The following is a 19,951-nucleotide window of genomic DNA, read 5'->3' as shown; positions in this document are numbered from 1 at the left end:
ATGTATATATATATACAAGGCAGTTTAATACAAGGTAGTTAATGATGGAGGGCACTAGCATTTGAAATGATTCAGGAAAGGTTTAAGGTGGAAGGTGGTGCTTGAGCTGCAGCCATAAGACTGAAGTGAAGAGCCCCATTTCTGGGAAGGCCAAGAGACCTTACAAAGGACAAAGAGAAGGCCAGTTTGGCTGTACTGGAGAGTATGAGAAAGACAGTAATGTATGGAGCCAGGGAAGATAGGTTGGAGTCAAACTGTAAAGTCCTTTAAAAGCCATACAGAGGGGTTTTTATTTTATTCTTGAGGTAATAGGAAGCCGGTGGAGTTTTTTGAGTAGGGGAGGAATGTGGTCAGATAGGCTTATGGAAAATCACTTTGGCAGCTTTGTGGATAATGGATGGATTGTAGTGAGAAGCAGGTTGAAGCTGACTTGGGAACTAGTCCAGGTAAGGGGTAAGAAGAGACTCAGGTGGGTCGTGATAGCCGATGAGTAGCAGGAAAGCTGTCTTGTGGGAGAGGGATTGGACTTCAATTAGGAGCAACAGAAGGAAGGTGCAGAATCACGTTTATGTTTGAAGTGGTGGTGGGAGCCTATATGGAAGCCACCCAAAAGCAGAATGGACTGCCTGGGGAGGAGGAGTGGACCCCCTCCTTGGGGAGGTCTTTAGAGCCCAGGTTTTTAGGGAATGCTGTACATTGTGTTGGAGGGGTGGGGGGGGGGGGAATGGATTTCCCCAGAGGGCTGCTGAGGTCCCTTCCAGCGCTGCAATCGCGACGCCCTCATTTATTGGTGAATTGTATTTTTTTAGGATTCTTGGGTTCTTCCTCGTAGTCTCCAGGACTGGGTCGGTAACTCTAGGGTGGCGGCGATCTTTGAGCCTCCTTGACTCCTTTTCCCGAGCCTGGGAAGACGCACCCTCGGAGTCTGATTTCTCTAAGTGGGGGCGGACGATCTGGAGCGGGAGGGGGAGGCGGCGAGGCTCGGGACATCTCACGACATCCACCGTTCATCTTGAGAAATCTGGCCTACGGAGCAGAGCGGGCGATCAACCTCCAGTGCTCTTATCTTCTCCACCATCCTCCTCTTCTTGTCTGAGGATGGATCCCTTACCTTCGCGCCGAATATCGGTGAACCAACTGCGCTTGCGCGAGGGGCGCTACCTGCCCTTTCTCCCTCCCTCCCCAACGAAGGCGGGTACTTTGGAAGGAGGTGGGGTGGGGCGGGGCGTTTGTTTTCCCCACCTCCCCGAGAGGTGACAGCGAATCCGTGCGGCTGTTTCCCCGAGGCCCCGCCTCTTCCGGTTGACCCGGCGGGAAGTGAAGAGGCGTGTAGTGGGCGGTGGCGTTCTCAAGATGGCTGCGCCCGCGGTGTTGCCGTTACCGGAGAAACCTAAGTAAGCCGGGCTGGGGGACTCAACAGGGAGCGCCCCGAGGGACTGCGGTGAACGGCTGGGAGGAAAAGGTGGACGGCCCCGCTCCCGCCCCTGTCACCCGCCTCCCGTGTCACCGGGGCGGGGGTGATGGGGCGCCTGGGGCCGGCCGGGGCCGGGATGAGGACGGGGAGGCCTGACCAGAAACCCGAAGTGGCAGTTCCCGGAGGGCGAACGGGGGGCAGGGGGCCCCGCGGCAGGGCCCCCCGAGTGACCCCGCATGTCTGCTTTCTAGCCACAAGAAATACAGAGCTGCTTTGAAGAAAGAGAAACGCCGCAGACGGAGGCAGGAACGGGCTCGGTTGCGAGACTCAGGTAATGGGCACCCCGCCCTTACTTGTCATCCCCGCCCCCGAAGTGTGGGCGAGGACGCTGACACCCACGCGAGGCGGGCCTGGTGTAAGGGTATGTGGCCAGTCCACGGCCGGCTCCAGGATTTCTGAGATTGAAAGCTGGGAAGAGCCCTCGGACACCCGTCCAGTTCGTCTATTTAAAGATGAAAAAAGGCGAGAGTAACCTTTTTAAGTGGAGTGACTGTCACGCGGGGCACGGCGTGATGTCAGCCCCCCGACCAGTGCGCTTGGGAGCCCCGGTCCCCAGTGGGGAGGGCAGATGCTCTGTGAGTGTTGCCCCTAGTCTCGCGGTGTAGTGGAAAGAACACCTGCTTCCAGCGCTGATTAGGCGGACTGCAATTAATTGTGGCCAAGTCATTTGAACCCCTGAGCCCTAGTTTCCTTGTTTGCGCAATAGGGTGATCTTATGCACTAAAGGTACCTCGTGGGGTTGGTGCGAGGAAAGCACTTCGTAAATAATAAAGCGGATTTAAATGTGAGCTGCTGTCATTTGCCATTAGAGTAATAAGTGGTGTTGTGGATTTATTCTCTTTGATCTGTGAGGATACCAAAACAAGCGCAAGAGGTTGATGACTTCACAAGGTAATAAAGTAGCAGGTAATAGAGTTAGCAAGAATAAGATAGTGTAGGTTGATCTTTGAGGATACTGAATGAAGTACAAGAGGCTGGTGACTTCCCAAGGTAATAAAGTAGCAGGGACTGAGCCTAAAATGAAAGTCTCCTGAATCCCAATTCCAGACTTTGCTAAAGTACAGCTATTTCTTGCTTCTTTTTCTTGTGACATTGTTCAGATACTTGGGACAAGTAGGCAAGAGAAACATAAAACTACTTTGGTTATGTTATATTTGGTGAACCATTTTTATGATCCAGCGTTATTTCTGTTCTCAATGAGTTGCCAGATACATAGTTGTTAATCAAATAGTGCTCAGAACAGGGTATATAATTATATGGAAACTACAGAAAACATATAAATTTTATGTCAGTCATTTAAATCTTCCAATCCAAAGTTTTACCTGCTTTGCCAAGGAAAAAAGTTGAATTTTCTGAATTTTGTCTCTTTTAATTTCACCTGTCCAACTAAGGTCATCCTGAGTTTTTCAAAGTTACCATCTTAACAGGGAGTACTTAGGAGGATCTGGAATTACAGGTGGCTATAAAAACTTTGGACATAAATAGAAAACCTTCAAAGGATTTCAGTGTTGAAAACTCTTTAAAAAATTATTAATCAAGTAATTGAAGTTACTTTTACTTACACTTGGCTAAGTTGTAAAAATCACTTTCTCCATTAGCTGAAAAGAAATATCAACAAAACAATTTGTGCTGGAGGGTGAAAAACATTATTTCCTCTTAATGTGGATTTCATTGAATAACCAATACTTAGCCTTTCTTTTTTTTTTTTTTTTTTTTTGGTGAGGCAATTGGGGTTAAGTGATTCGCCCAGGGTCACACAGCTAGTAAGTGTTAAGTGTCTGAGGCAGATTTGAACTCAGGTCCTCCTGACTCCAGGGCTGGTGCTCTATCCACTGCGCCACCTAGCTGCCCCAATACTTAGCCTTTCTAAGGAAACATAGGATCTAAGCATTCCTTCTTAATATTTTGATTTTTTGATGACTAGAAATTTTAGGGGCGGCTAGGTGGCGCAGTGGATAAAGCACCGGCCCTGGATTCAGGAGTACCTGAGTTCAAATCCGTCCTCAGACACTTGACACTTACTAGCTGTGTGACCCTAGGCGAGTCACTTAACCCCCATTGCCTAAAAAAAAAAAAAGAATGTTCAGGAAATTTTAACTAAACTAGAACTTCTCGAATAATGGGGAAAATACAAGGAATCGTGACATAACCTAAAGCTGGAACATATGACTAGTCTTAAAGATATATTTCAAGGAACATTCTTTGTTGTCCTGCACTTATTGGATCATAGATTTAGATTTGGAATTTTAATTTAAAACTAAAAGGGATTTCATCCATTATACAGTCCAATTCCCTTATTTTACAGAAGAAAATGAAGCCCATGGAGGTTGTGATTTGCCCATGGACATATAGGTTTTATCCAGAGTTGAATCCAGATCTTTTGTCTTCAAATTTTGTACTCATTCCATTGAAAATTAGACACTATAGTAGACTCCTTGCCTTTGCTGCCATTACTTAATACTTAAACTTGTCTTAAGTGGAACAGAGTACTCATATTTCAAGTATCCTAAGTAACTTCTTTATAAATTGTGTGGAATTGCTGTTGAGTCCCATTTCAGGGACAAGTTTTCCTATCATCTCTGGATACCTGTCTTCCTTGCTTTCATTTTTTTAATCCCTTTAGGCTCCTTTATTCTCTTACTGTGAACTTTTCAGATTTGAATTAATGAGTAGAAGGAAGAAAATCCTTGGTAGAAGTTATTAGAAAACATTTTATTACCCCTTTTACCATAATTATTAATTAAAATTTTCCCCTGAATTATTAGGTAAAATTCAAAAGAAAATTGTAGAGCTCCTAGGCATTTAAGTAAGATATTCCTGTCCCTTCAGGACTGTCACAGAAAGATGAAGATGAAGATGAATCCATTGTTGAACAACTGGAAGAAGAGGAAAAACAGTTAGAAGCTGAAAGGTTAGTAGTGAGCTAAAATACATTAATTTAAGCAAAGGAAATAAATGTTAGTACTTATTAATACTTATGTTGGATGTACCAGATTTTTTGTTGGTAGTTACACTTTGGAGCAGCATACAATAATTTAGAAATTGAAACTGCAAACTTATGCCATTTCAGAGGTGTTTCAAGGGGTCCCCCTAAATTCCAGGATGAGAAAAAATATTCCACTCTTGAAGAACACACAGTAAAGTCTTCAAGAATAAGATTGGAGTGGGGAAGGGGAGATGTGGAGGCTTACATTCTACTAGAGACAATGTGTAAATAACTTGGAACATATAAAGCATATCCTAAGTAGATAGAAGGTAATCTGAAAGGGGGAGTCACTAGCAACTAGGTCAACAAGGACCCCTGCAAGAAGCTAAACTTTGTGCTGAACCTTGAAGGAAGTCAAGGAAATAGAAAAAAAAGATTAAGGGGCTGGTATGGGAAGATAGTGCAAAGGCATAAAGATGGAGAATGGAATGTCTTGTTTAAGCAACTGCAGGTAGGCCATCGTTGCTTGTAGGAAGAAATCAGGTTGTGAAGGGTTTTAAATGCCAAAAAAACCCAAACAAGACCCTTTATATTTTATTCTGATGGTAATAGAGATCTACAGACACTCATTAAGTAAGGGTAGTAATATAGTCAGTATAGTTATTTGTAAAAACAAAACCTTAACAGTTGAACAGTGGATGGATTGTAGTAGATCAAGACTTGATGAGGATACTTAGAAGGTCATTGTAATGGTCCAGGCAAAGGTGATCAGCACCTGCTCTACAGTGGTGGCTTTGTGAGCATAGAGAAGGGGATTTAGAGAAAAGATGTTGTGAAGGAGAAGCACAGGTTTATTCTATGCCACACATTGTACTAAATGCTGGGATTTAGATGCCTGGGATGAGTACAGATTGAAGGATAACACCAAGGTTACAGGTCTGGGTGACTGGGAGAGTGGTTGGGGTATCAAGGATAATAAGTTCAGAAGGGAGCTTTAAGGGGGAAAATAATGAATTCTGTTTTCAACATGTTGAACTTTAAGATGCCTATGAAATGTCCACTTTAAAATGTCTTAACAGTGGGGCAGCTAGGTGGCGCAGTGGATAGGGCACCGGCCCTGGAGTCAGGAGGACCTGAGTTCAAATCCGGCCTCAGACACTTAACACTTACTAGCTGTGTGACCCTGGGCAAGTCACTTAACCCCAATTGCCTCACTAAAAAAAAAAACAAAAACAAAAACAAAACAAAATGTCTTAACAGACATTTGGAGATGCAAGACTCCAGTTCACCAGTTTCTTATATTGAAACCTTGATATTATCATTGATGTTACTGTAGCTAATTCTTCACAGTTAATTAGTTGCCAAGTTCTTTTGGTTCTACTTCTGTATAGCTCTCCTATCCAACCTATTCCCATAGCTAGCACTGTAGTATTACCTTTTATTATTTGTTCTATACATAGCATGCTATCTGGTACATTGTAGCCTGACAGTAGCCTCCTAAGTGGTTTAATGGTATTAATTTTTTTTAACCCATTCTTCACAATTCTGCCAGTTTAATTTTCCTTATGCATATCTACATCAATGGCTTCTTATTGCCTATTGAGTTAAGTTGAAACAGCTTAACTAACCACTCAAGAGTACAAGCTGCTCTTATCTGCCTTTATTCAGCCTTATTTTATACAACTCTACTACTTACTATCCCTTGCCTTTTATCATTTCCTAGATCTGGAATGTCTTATCCAACTTATGGGAATGACCTCCCATCTATTAAACTCTTATATATACTTTTAAGTTGAAGTTTTAATTTTCTTCCTCCAATAAGTGGTTCCCAGTTTCCCCAGTATGCAATGATCTACCTTCCAAAACCACTTAAAGCACTTAGTTCCTCTCTCTTAAATACTTACATATATTTTTATATTATAATTTTTTTCTACCCATCAACATTGCTGTATAAACTGTGATTTCCATGAGAGCAGGGAGTGTTGTATCTAAATCTTCTTTAGCACCTAGCACAGTGTTGTAGGCCCTTAAAAATTTTGCATAAAGCCATATTCAAATATGTGTCTGGATTGACAGTTTGCTTTTTATGAGTGTTTGATTGTATTGGTAGGCAAAAATTACATGACGAGTGGTTGCTGAGGGAACAGAAGGCTCAAGAAGAATTTAAACTAAAGAAGGAAAAGGAAGAGGCAGCAAAAAGACGTCAAGAAGAAGAAGAGGTGTAGTACTAATCAAAACCAAAATGATTGTTAATTTTAATTCAGCTAACTGATGTTTATACATGACAGTTTTAAATACATTGAGAAATGAGAATTGATATTCTAAATTCTTGATCCCCATTGAAACATTTTAAATTTAGTTTATATCTGCTCTACCTATTTATTTACATTTTGGTTTTTATGTATGCTGGCTTAAGTGTTTCTTTTTTGAAGGGTGATTCTAAAAAAGCTTACCTCCCCCCCCCCCTTTTTTTTTAAAGAGAAAAATCAAAGAAGAATGGGAAGAACAGCAAAGAAAAGAGAAACAGGAAGAAGAGCAGAGACAACAGGAGAAGAGAGACAGAGAGGTGATTCCTGTCCTAGGAGGATAAACGCACTGCGTATCCTCTTATAGTGTCACATGTAATGGACAATGGGCATAAAGAATAAGCTTTAGAAATTCTGAATTTTATTTTAAACTTTAGAAGAAATATATAAACAGCATTTGGATATAAAATAGAACTTCACTATCAGATTAATTTTTAGTCTATTTGTGATAGTTGAAACCACCTTAAAATGAAATGAGGTCCTTCAGTACCGGTACTTAGGAACTGTTGATGTGGAATTATGCTCCATAGCAAGTAGTGGTATAGTCAGTTTCCAGTAAATCAAGAAATAACATATATTTTATTTCTTACATAATTTTATTTCAAATCAGATTTGATCATTTCTATGACATCTCAGCAAGCATATGTGTTTATGTGTATCATACATCTGTGTCATATGTATGTATATATAGGATGGACCAAAAGTTACAACGGGGTTTCAGTATTTAAAAACTCCTTTATTTTTTGTTTTTAATTTACAATACAGTATATTTAGGAAATGAATTTACATTATGTGTGAAAAATCAAATCCTGTAAATGGGGAAAAATAGAGAAAAAATAATTTTCAACAAAGTTATTAGAACACTGTGACTTTTGGCCCACCCTGTACATACATACGTACATACACACATACACACATACACGCATTTGCATTAGCCGAGTTAGAGTAGCTTGGGGAAATTGTTTTTGAGTGGGGAAGTGTAGAATTTAGATTTGCTTAAAAATTCAGCCTACTAATCAATTCTAGCTACTGTTTAATTTCTTTTCATATAAAAAAATTGGTATATATTGGATTGTGCCTTTTTAAAACTTTTGACTTGGATATCTTGCTGCTGCTCCTTAACAGTGTATTTATTCAAAAGATATCACAGCTCATCTTTCCTTGACTGGTTCATCAGGATGTATCTTTTCTGTAAATTACTGAGTGGGAACAAGATAGAATTGGGTTGTTAGTGGCATTAAAGGGGATAAAAAAAGTGTAGTAGATCCTAGGTTTTTGAGGCTGTTAGGATCATCTACCAAATTATTAGGGTAATTTACAATGACAGCATTAAATATTCAGATTTAAGTATTGTTCCCTACTTGTAGGGGTTAGAGTAAAGAGATTGCTTGGAACATTTTTTTTATAAAAGCACTTCAGGGGCAGCTAGGTGGTACAGTGGACCCTGGATTCAGGAAGACCTGAGTACAAATCCGGCCTCAGATGCTTGATACTTACTAGCTGTGTGACCCTGGGCAAGTCACTTAACCCTCATTGCCCCACCAAAACAAAACAATAAAAGCACTTCATTGCTTGGTAATGATACCTTGTGTGTTAGAATTCAGTAAAGACCTAGGCTACAAATTATTATGTAAAAAGCAAATTTAAGTTTATTGATGACTAAAAACTCTTGTGTATTATTTTAATTTTATGTGGTCCTGATAGAGACTCTTTTTTTTTTTCTAAAATTGCAAGGGACAAAGACACTTCATCAATTCCAAGTGTACCACTGACTTTGCATAGGTCAACAATGGGAAATCCTTGCATTTTGCAGCACAAAGTCCCTTAAGCAGTATTTGACAGGAGCCTAGGCTGTAGATAACTTACAGATCATGTTTGGGAATCCTCATTTTACAGATGAGGAAACTAAGGCTGGGAGAGATGAAATGATTGAGTTCTGATCATAATAAGTAGCCGAGTCAGAAAACAAATCCAAGCTCTCTGATTCTGAGTGGTGCAGCTTCTTAAACAGCTTCAGGAGTATCGAGTAGAACTACTTACATAGAACTTCTCATCATGTGCTCAGGATAGAGTTAGGGCACACAAGATTTCACTACAACCAAAGGAAACACTCAGAGAAGCTGATAACAGGAAGTACTCACTTCAACAAACATTAAGGGCCTACTATTTTTAAGACCCTGTGGTAGATTCTAGGAGAATTATAAGACTCATACAATAATATATGAGAAACACACAGTAATAAGGCCACGGCCCTCCCAAAGAAGAAAAGGAAAAGTGGACTTTTGGGGAATATTTTAAGATTTGTTCTCAAATTGGATAACTGCTTTTTATTTAATACTTTTATTCATCACTTGAAGGCATTAGAGGAAATCTCTTGCACAGGTCCCTTGCACATACCTTAGGTTATGTTAGCTAGGACTTTGTACAGTGTAAGTAGAATTTGATTTGTCTTATTGATGAAAATGAAAAATTTCCCACCATTAGTCCTATTTATTCATATTAGGATTATAAATTGTACTCCAGCACTTTTTCATTAAATTTCTTTCAATTTTTAAAATGTATTTTGTGGTGCTCAGTACAGTGATATTTTTTAAAGAAATGAGTTAGTGCCTACTTATGGGAAGATATGTAAGGTCCTGCTGCTCCTGAAGCTTATTACAATTTCTTATTAAGAATAACTTAAGATGTTTAGTATTCTTTAACTGTACCACTTGGATGAAAATTTTCTCAGCTGTATCCTTTAATAATTTTTAGGGGATCTTTGCAATTAGAAAGCTAATAAAAGGTTTAAGCATTTTTGATGTATAAAGTCAGAAATCTATGTTTCAAGTGAGGTTCTTAACCAGAGAAACCAGATGTGTTACCTGACTTCAAGGTTTTCACTAGTCCTATGTTTGCACCATTTATAGGAAGCTGTGCAGAAGATGCTGGATCAGGCTGAAAGTCAGGTATTTTCTATATCTTCTGTTTAGAATTGAAATTCAGTTATTGTGGCATTTAACAAGAACCCTGATGCTTCTTTATTTTTGCTAAACCAGTTAATTTACTTTTGAAGGCACATACTTGCCTCTGCTACTTTTATAGCCAAGGGATATTAAATAATAAACAAGTATAATTGATGCTAAAAATATTTCAGTCTTTGAAAATTTTAGAAGGAAAGTGAAATTGCAAGGAATCAGCTTGACCTAGGGACTATGGAAATGGTCTTGCAAAGCAGTGAGAGTCTTGTTTTTATTTGCCCGTGATAGTTTCTATTTATGCAACTCACATGTATTTGCATTTGTGAGACATAGCAATTGAGGATATTAAAACCAATATGGATTATTTTAGCTTCGAAGTGACAGCAATCTGATTTAATTTCAGAATATTCCCTTCACCACTATTGATTATACCTCATCTATGACAGGAATGGTCTCTGAGAGTTGCTTTGACCGAAACTTGTATCACCCTGCAGCCATCCTGGTATTACGCCTTTTCAGATCAACTTGGCTGGTCTTCAAATGATATATATTGTCAGTGTCCAGATCTATACTCCAAATTTTCCTGGTTTGGCAGTACCTGTCAGAGCTGACATTTTATAGGCATTGTCTTGGGTCACAGTGTCATAATGGAACATCAGAAGATTTTAAGAGAAGTCATCCTTTTGAAAAAGAGTGGGAATGTGGAAACCTGTGCTAGGTTTCAATATTTGGGGACATGGAAAAGGACTTGGAGCTGAAAGAGAAATGGCCTGTTTCTAGGGGAAAAAAGATTATATACTGTTATAGATTAAAAATACTTGAGAATTCAATTCTTTAAGCTTCACAAAAAATATTATGAAGACATATTTTGAAAGAACGCCTCCTTGATGGAATTATGCAGATGATAAAATAAATTATGGTGTCTTATACAGCTGGAAAATGGTGTCACATGGCATAATCCAGAACCACCAGTGGATTTAAGAGCAACAGAGAAAGATCAAGCTAATTGTCCATTCTACATTAAGACAGGATCTTGTCGATTTGGAGATAGGTAATATTTAAATACGTTAAGAAAAAAGATATTTGCATAATAATATGGGGATTTTGAGTGTGAAATGTTAATACAATCAACTCATGTTCATTTTTGTGCTTCTCCATCCTCCTTCTAATGCTGTGGCTGCCTTTCCCCATTTCTGTTTTCTGAATGGCCTCCTGTCCTTCATTTTCTGCAGTTTTCCTTTGATTATTCCTTACAGATTATTTTTGCATAAAGCTGCCTTTTTCCCATTTTTTCTTGCTGGTATAAAAATAATTGATCTTTAAAAGATCTGTTAGGCTGTCAGCAAGGGGGACATAAGAAGGTTTCCAGATTCATGCACTCGCTCTTCAGTAGTTTGCTGGGAATTCCAGACATATTCTTTCTTATTTCCATCTTTAAAATTTCAGTCACTTGTGATTATTTGAGAGTTTGTTGATCTAGAGCTAACACCCTCATGTTACAGGGAGGAAATGGGAGTTGCCATGGGAGTGCCTATACAGCAGTAGGGTTCGAACCTGAATTGTTAGTACTTGGCTTTTTTTCCTCATAAGTTATTATTTATCATCTCTTAAGAAATATTTCATAATGTCTGCTAACCCGTTTTGGGGTGTAACATTGTATAATGTTATTCTTTTCTCAAAGAGAAGATAGAAACATAAGCTTATTAAAATTACATTAATCTTAAAAAGACACATAGTTATATTCATGTACCTGTTTTATCTGTTAACTAAACATCTGTACCACAGAGACTTCGACAGAATTTTTAAAATATGTTTTAGCAATGTTTTTTTTTCTTTTTTACATCATTATTACTTGCTGGTGACTCTTCTTACCCTGTCTTGGAACAGATAGGTACAGTTTTATAAAACAAGTCAAAAATATTTGCTCTTTCTGAAAATCTGTGCCTCATTCCATAGTTAACCATTTCTGCTGAGGGTTGTACTTCAAAATTAGTTCTCCAAACTCACAATTGGTCATTGCATTCAGAGTTCTCAAGTCCTTCAGTATTGTTTGTTTTTATATCATTTAAATTGCCATAGCTTATACAAGTAAATAGAACAAAACAGTTCCTTTTAATGCCTTCTTTCCTTTTGATGGATCCTACCTTCCCAACCATATTCCCTCAAACACAGATTCCATTTGTCCTTATTACTGCATTCTGTTAGTCATCTTTTTCACTGAGAGATAGCTGAGTAAGCCATGGTCTGAGAGGAACTGTTCTCTACAGAGCTGTCTAACCTATTGAAAGCTACATATTTTCCAGTTGTTCAGTTTATGGCTTTGACGGAATTTGAGACCTGCATTTTACTCTTAACAGAATTTAAATAATTGAGTTAATTGTAACTGTAGCTCATTTAACTTAAAACAGGATTGTTATGTGCTATTTTAAAATATAGTGTGTCCATGTGTATTTTTTCCCTCATCTATACAGGTGTTCACGTAAGCACAATTACCCAACATCTAGTCAAACACTTCTTATTAGAAGTATGTTTATAACATTTGGAATGGAGCAATGTAGAAGGGATGACTACGATACTGATGCCAGTCTGGAATACAGTGAGGAGGAAACCTATCAACAGTTCTTAGATTTCTATGAAGACGTACTCCCAGAATTCAAGAACGTGGGGAAAGTTATTCAGTTCAAGGTAGGGTTAAGTGTGAAGAGGATGGTGATGTTTTATAAATTAAAATTCTGCAAACATTAGTTAACTACTGTTCAGTTTAAGAGATGGCATGATCAGTTCAGACAGCAGCCAGTCCAATTTGGCTGGAATTTAGAATGTGTAAAGTAATTAAAATGTGTAATCCAGTTGAAAAAAATAAAATGGGGTGGGTGGGTGGAACACTGGGCTAAATAGTTTCTGCTTTATCTAACTAAGTGGCATTGGGTAACTGCTGAGGGTTTTTGAGCATAGGAATGGCATGATTAGACTTCTGCCTTAGGATTATTTTGTTAGTTGTGTGATAACTAGATTGGAATGGGGAGAGACTGGAGGCAGGCCAATTAGGATGGTCTTAGAATCATCTAGACTAGTTTTGATAAGGCCCTGAACTAGAGTTGTAGTTGTAAATAGAGAGAGAGGGGACATATGGGAGAGATGTTGTAGAGGTGGAATTGACAGGACTTAGCAACTGCTAAGATATGGAGAAAGTAGACAGAAGTCAGAATTGTACTCTAGATTTCAAACTGGAATATTGATGCTATTAACCCAGAAAACTGAAGTCTGGAAGAGGCTGAGAAGATGATTTATATGGTTTTGGTACAATTATTCTAATGGAAATAGGATGGAGAGAAAGGAAGAAGCAGCATAATGGCAAGCCAACAGAAGAAACAAATTCCACGAGGAGATGTTTGACGGCATCAAAACACGTAGAAAATCAAAGGGATGGAGACTGAGAAAAAGCATCCTGATTGAGAATTTACTCACTCATTGGTTGAGTGTGTGGTAGAGAACTGTAAACAGTGGTTGTGGACCATCTTTATCAGAGCACAACAGTGAATGGAAGGAGAGGGAAGCAGTGGTGATTTGATAGAATCCCAGAATCACTCTTTTCTTCTTTGGGGGGGGGGGGCGGCGGGCAATGAGGGTTAAGTGACTTGTACAGCTAGTGAGTATCTAGTGTCTGGGTCCGGATTTGAATTCAGGTCCTCCTGAATCCAGGGCCAGTGCTTTATCCAATGTACCACCTATCTGCCCTCTAGGATCACTTTTAACAGTTTCTTAACTTGGGTTAAAACTTGAGCATATTGATATTCAGCAGTCCAAAGATGGTAGGAGGAGGATAACAAAGCAGTCATGGAGGAGTTAGCTTAGAGGATGGGTTAGAGAATGTAGCTTTGAAAGAAAGACACCGTAGATGTTTGCTGTCTACTCTGTATTTTGATCTGATTTTTCAGTTTCTATTGTATCCCTTTCTCCACTGATATACTTTATACCTGTTTGACTGCCTTTCTTTCTGAGTACAAACGTTAATTACTATATATTATAAACACCTCCCAATAATACCAGAAGTCTTTTAGAAATATTGTTAAATAAGATTTTTAATCTTCTAAGTATTGTTTGAAGTTAGCAGTGCTATTTGATAATCTAATGAAGATACTTTTGTAACTTACTTGGGAAGGTGATCAAATTTTTGAAATTATTAGACTGTTTTGAAAGTATTTGGAAATGTAATCCTAAATAAAAAAAATTACTATATGGATTTGAGATAATTTTGAGGGGTGGGAAGAGGAAAAACAAATATTGGGGAAAAATTTGTATGTAGTGCTTAACAAAATTTAGCATGATATATATATATATGTATATATACCAAATTCATCACTTGAACTGTAAGAATGGTCAGATATGGCCCAGTAGAATATAAGTTCCTGTAGGGCAAGAACTGTTTTTTACTTCGTGACACAGGGCACAGTGCCCTGCACATAGTAGGAACTCAGTAAATGCTTACTGAATTGAATATAAAAATCCTTTCAAGAGAATCATGGAGATGCTTCCTTGGCAACATAGCATTTATTTTGATAATATTGATTGAAATCATTCTCTGTTTTGGTGTATTAGCCTGGACATATTTAGCATTTGCTTTATGACTATACTCCTTGGATTTGTTTTTCTATTTGTAGAATATTTCTGTTTTTCTTAGGTCAGCTGCAACTTTGAACCTCATCTAAGAGGAAATGTATATGTGCAGTATCAGTCGTAAGTATGCCAAACTTGGGCTCTTTTGGAGTGTGGTCATAGTGCGCTTGAGTTCTGAGATTTTGCCACCAAATGATATAATACGGATTTTCAGATCATCTGATATACTGGTGGTGGGTATAAAAAGTAAATTCAACATGCCAGATGATTCAGTATAGAAAACATTTCATAGTCAAATTTTTATTTTTTATTACACAGGATGGTAGTTAACTATCTAGACTTCTGCTATGCCCTATCAGGCTATACCAAATATTGTAGTAAGACAAGTTTGTACTTACAAAAGTAATCTATGGATGCTTCTGAAAAAAAAGTATTTTAATCCTTCAGAACTAAATTTTCTTTTAATGCCTCTGCTAGACAACAGAGAAGGCAAAACCATAGACTGGCTCCATTTATATCAATGACATTAATGGGAGGTGTGGGAAAGTGAAGAGAGCACTAAATCTAGACTTAATAGATCTAAGTTTGGGTTCCAGCCGTACGATTTGGGGGAAGTTAGTTAACTTTATTGGAGCTCATTTATAAAATGGGGGAAATGCCACTTGTCCTCCCCACCTTTATACAGTTGTTGTATTAAATGAAATGACATAAAGTACATTGTAACTTGTAAAATGTCATACAAGTATAAGATTGAGATGTTATTAATAATGATCTTTTAGTTGGTGAAGAAACTTGGTCCCTGCCACAGCGGCATTGTAGAGTTGTGGAGAAAAGTTTTATTCTTAGGCAGCTTTGAAGTTGATAAGCAGGAATGTTCTGGTGCAGTGTGACCTACCTGAAAATATGTTATAGGCTGGTAAAATATGTCATCTATCTCCACCCACTTGGGCTGTCTCTTTGCTTTGGACTTTTAGTAACTATGGGAGGGGCAGGATGTAAGCAGACAAAGGACTTCAGTTTGGTTTTTTTAAGTTTAGAAGTTTTAAGAAGCAAGGAATTTTTTGGTAGTAAGATTTGAAATCAGTAAAAATTTATGCGAATGATACTAATCTGTAATTAGAAAACATTCCAGTGGGTAATAGGAATAATGAAGCAAGTTAAAATGTTAATCCTATTGTTAATTCATAATGAGGTTTAATTCAATATGAATAATTTAGATTTACATGAAATACTATTTTTAATTTTTTATTTAAAGGGAGGAAGAATGTCAGGCAGCATTCTCTCTATTCAACGGACGATGGTATGCAGGACGACAGCTTCAATGTGAATTCTCTCCAGTAACACGGTGGAAAATGGCTATCTGTGGTAAAGTAGATCATTATAGTTGAAAAAGAAACTGCTGTAATAAAAGGGATTGTGGGATGCAAGCTCTAGAGCTGGAAGGGACGTCAGAGGGCACTGAGTTCATGTTTGTCCACTTAGAGATGAGGAAATTGAGTCCCAGAGGGGTCTACAGTCATAGAACTACAAGGGGGCAGAGTCAGCATTTGAATTCAGGACCTGACTTCAAATCCATTGGTCTTATCACTGTACCAAGGAAAGAAAATGTAAGGAGAAATTTCCTGAAAAGGAAATTAAAAAAACTAAAGGCATACCTTTTTATATGCAGATCAGAATGATAGATAATGGACTAGTGATTCTCAAAGTTTTTGGTCTTTAAAAATTAGCAAGGATCCTCCAAAGAGGTTTTGTTTATGTGTGTTATAGCTATCTTTCTTTATTATATTAGACATGAAAACATACTAGTATTAATGAGAGAAATAATTTGACCTCAGGGGCTCCCCAAATCTCTGAGGACTATACCCCCTAGTTTTAAACCATAAGAGGTGGGGAATCAAGCCATAGAATCAGGATTCTTCTGGTCATTGTTATGTTAGACAAGTTAGTCTGATTAGAGATAATTGCTGTTTAGTGCATCTCTTGTAAATGGAGATCATTTTAGATCCTATACATTTCTCCTCTTAACATAGAAGAAATGGCTTATCAAGTTAACAAAATTACTATTATTGTAAAAGGCAAAATGATATGTTTTAAGGGTTTGGCAGCCTTTTTATCTGATTAAGTGACACTTATTCCTAGTAAAACTTCAAAACCACAAATTTTGTTGGAAGGAAATGTGATTGAGTTGCCAAAGCAATTATATTAAAATAAGAGCAGTAGTTTTTACTTGTTTCAGTGTCTTTTATGCAGACAGTAAACAAAATGCCAGAAGAATCAGAGATGGAAAAGAATGTAAAATTGTAATCTGGTATCATATCATTGATTCACAGCAGTATTTACATATATCTACTACACAATAGTAATTGGTCCTGAAGCACTCCAAGATCCAGAAATGCCTGGTAAATTATCAAAATAGAATTATGGGGGGGCAGTTAGGTGGCTCAGTGGATAAAACACTGGCCTTGGATTCAGGAGGACCTAAGTTCAAATCCAGCCTCAGACACTTGGCTGTGTGACCCTGGGCAAGTCACTTAACCCCCAATACCTAGTTAAGCCTCAATTCAGTACTCTCTTAAATTCCACTGTCATTTGAAGTTTGGATACCACTCTGGACATATCAGTTGTCTTCCACTTTAGCAGGAATGGCCATTATATGCCACCATAATATCTTTATGCCATATGAGCTACCCAGGCTTTTAAAATTTATATAGTCCAAACTTCTTGCTTACAGATAAATTACTTGCCCGTCAGAGAGCTAGTGCTGGGATTGGAGCCCAAGGTTTCTGATTCTTGGTTTAGTGCTCTTTTTACATTGCTGTAAGATTTCCACTCAATGAGGATCCCAAAATTTGAGATAATTGAAATATTTCACTATTTTTTCATTGCAGATTTGTTATAGCCATTTGTTTGATTCTTCCCACACTAATTGTGCTGTGGGTTGTTTTTGTACTTTTATCCAAATATCACAAATAGGGGGGATAAAAGTAGTTAGCAAACTTGAAATACAAATTTCCTAGGCAAAAGTAAATGATGTGAGGTACATATTAACTACTTTTTCATTATCTGTTATAGGTTTATTTGGAAGGCAAAAGTGTCCAAGGGGGAAGCACTGTAACTTTCTTCATGTATTCAGAAATCCCAACAATGAATTTTGGGAAGCTAATAGAGACATACATATGTCTCCAGATTGGAATACATCATTTGGTAAAAGCTCAGAAAGGAGAGAAAGGACAGGTTACCATGAGGAATATTACAGCAGATCGAGGAGACGGCGAAGTCCTAGTCCAGATCATTCTTATAAAAGAAATGGGGAATCTGAGAGGAAGAAAAGTAATCATCATAGGAGTAAGAAAAAATCTCATAAACGTTCCTCAAAAAGTCATGAAAGGCGACGTTCACGAAGTAGAGGAAGAAAGAGGGATCGGAGTCGGAGAAGCAGGAGCCAGAGCAGAGGCCGAAGAAGCCAAAGCAAAAGTACATCCAGGTCTAGGAGTCGGGACAGGAGAAGGTCAACCAGCAGAGACAGAAATACTTAAATCACAAACAAAATACATTTTTTTTTCATTCTGAAACGTGTTGCTCTCAAAATTGTATCTTTTAGGGCTGCCAGAGTTACTTTTCTTAATTTAAACCAACTTTTCAAATCTAAATTGTCCTGAATACAACTCAGAAGGTAGTTTTTCAACCAGAATAACTAACGCTGTTTAGAGCTCATTTTGGGCTTTTAAAAGTCTAATACAACATTCTTGGCACTTTAAAGAGAGAAAGAGACAGACACTCCCCCTCCCCCCAACTTGAGAGCTAGATCTTTTCTAGCCTTGTTCCCTTATAATAGATACTCAGCTGTTTGGGGGAGACTGAAGTTGAATCACTTCCACTACACCTAGTGAATATTGTCGTTTACAGCAGCACCAGTAACAACTGTCATTTATCATAGATTGGACAAAAGGGAGGCCTAACAAAGTTGAGAAAGGGAAACACATTTTGTTTTTCCTTTAACACTAGTGTGCATGAGCTTTAAATGGAAATGCTGCTCTTGGTTTTCTTATTAGGAAAAGCTTTCCCCTTGCAAAGCAGTTTTATTCCTGTTAATAACTTATTTCAAGGTGGAAGGTAGCGAGGAAATTGGAGTAGGATGAGACTTATAAAATGTTTTACATGAAACAAAGCAGAGGAGGTGGAAAAGTGGTTACTTTATTTTAAAAGTTGGATATGGGATGGAAGTTTTTAACCTCCCTTCTGTGAAAGGAACCGAAGTAGTGTACTGTGCTGCTTATTTTAGAAAGCTTGGTCTTCCAGCTGTTTTCTGAAGCAGTTGTTCATGTGACTGAAAATGCTCTGTTTTTACTATAAAACTATTTTGTAATTGACTTTCAATAATGAATATCGTTATGCATATGACTATTTTCTCCCAAATAAGTGTACATATATGATTAATTTGAAACCCCTAATTTTTAACATTCCATTAAAAAAAAAGTTGATCTGGAAATGCTTACAAATGGTTTTGGAGATAACTTGGTAACATGAAATATTATCTAAGGAACGAATATTTTGTTTCTCTGCCCTTCCACCCTCCCCAAAATTAACACTGTTATACTTTAGAAGTGATTACTTCATTTTGAACTTGTGGTTGTCTTTTTTTACAAATCTGCCTTCTAGCATGTGATCTATCATTAGTCTTTTCCTTGATTAAATTTCCTTCAAGGAAGGCCCAGCTCTTGTTTGAGGTGCCAATCAGGACTGATGAATTTGATAATAGCTGTTTGCTTTTCAGACATCTTAGCCCAAATTAATTTAATGCCTGGACAGAACGGAAATGTCATTTGTTCTCTTCAGGGATCTATGGTTTCCACTGAGCAATTGTAAATCCTTTTAAATCTTGAGTAGATAGTCTTAGCCTTAATAAGTTGCTTCTCTCAACTTGACCAGACCTTAGAGAAGGCACAGTGTTCACCACCAAGACCTACATTTTAGTAGAAACTCTTGTGTTCTGCTGGCATGGCCTTCAAGAACCCTGAGGACCTTTTTACCACATAGAAGGATTATGGCATTTCCCAAACATGGTTAAACTGCCCATTTAAATTTAAGATGATCAGAAACTTCAAGGGTTAACTTGATTCACTTCATAAGAGCCAACATTCTCTGGGGATAGAAATTATTCACTGGTTACCATTTTTATAAGTAGCTGGGGGGGTTGTGTACAGCATCAGAACGGAACCAAAAGCTATTGTGACTCAGTGACTTCTGAAAAGCATCACAAAATTGAATTATTCTGGGTATTTATTCAAGATATAAGCTTTGGTTTGATTTTTATTTGTTTATCTGGAATAAATGCTGGTATAAAGATAAAGATGCTCTTTCAGAAAGAGTAGAGAGTAAGTGCATAGAAGTTTAAATGTTGCTATTTATTATTTTGTAAAATAAATGTAAATAATTCAGACAGTGCTGTAGCATTCTTATTTTTAATAAATTTGAAGTGTTTTGTTTGAAAACAATTCAAATCTACCTTGTGTTCACTTGTAACAATAACACATTTAATGAGGTTTAATTTTATTTCAATTTTAGTAAAGGAGCTGAACATATTTATGTCTCAGTGGAATCTCCCTTTCCAGCAGTTCTCTACTAACAAACCTTTGGATAGAGATAAACACACTGCAATGGTGTAAGA

The 19,951-nt window shown here is 37.9% G+C and overlaps 1 protein-coding gene across 2 annotated transcripts; it reads left to right on the top strand.

The window, feature by feature from the left end:
* The first annotated feature begins 1,317 nt into the window (after positions 1-1,317).
* On the top strand, positions 1,318-19,581 carry ZRSR2 (zinc finger CCCH-type, RNA binding motif and serine/arginine rich 2). 2 transcript variants are annotated; one of them, XM_043992357.1, is made up of 11 exons: positions 1,318-1,394; positions 1,666-1,745; positions 4,304-4,385; positions 6,511-6,619; positions 6,880-6,966; positions 9,616-9,654; positions 10,599-10,717; positions 12,138-12,351; positions 14,348-14,403; positions 15,539-15,648; positions 17,356-19,581. In XM_043992357.1, exons 1-11 carry the CDS (start codon positions 1,354-1,356, stop codon positions 17,817-17,819), a joined length of 1,401 nt encoding a protein of 466 aa, XP_043848292.1. In that variant the 5' UTR covers positions 1,318-1,353; the 3' UTR covers positions 17,820-19,581. The 2 variants fall into 2 exon arrangements, with proteins under 2 accessions (XP_043848292.1, XP_043848293.1); XM_043992358.1 differs by lacking the exons at positions 1,318-1,394; positions 1,666-1,745; positions 4,304-4,385 and adding an exon at positions 7,848-7,897 and having other exon boundaries at positions 6,509-6,619; positions 6,880-6,999.
* Positions 19,582-19,951: the final 370 nt, after the last annotated feature.

Source organism: Dromiciops gliroides, chromosome 3 (assembly GCF_019393635.1).
Source record: "Dromiciops gliroides isolate mDroGli1 chromosome 3, mDroGli1.pri, whole genome shotgun sequence".
Taxonomy (NCBI): domain Eukaryota; kingdom Metazoa; phylum Chordata; class Mammalia; order Microbiotheria; family Microbiotheriidae; genus Dromiciops; species Dromiciops gliroides.
This window is presented reverse-complemented; position numbering and strand designations above follow the sequence as displayed.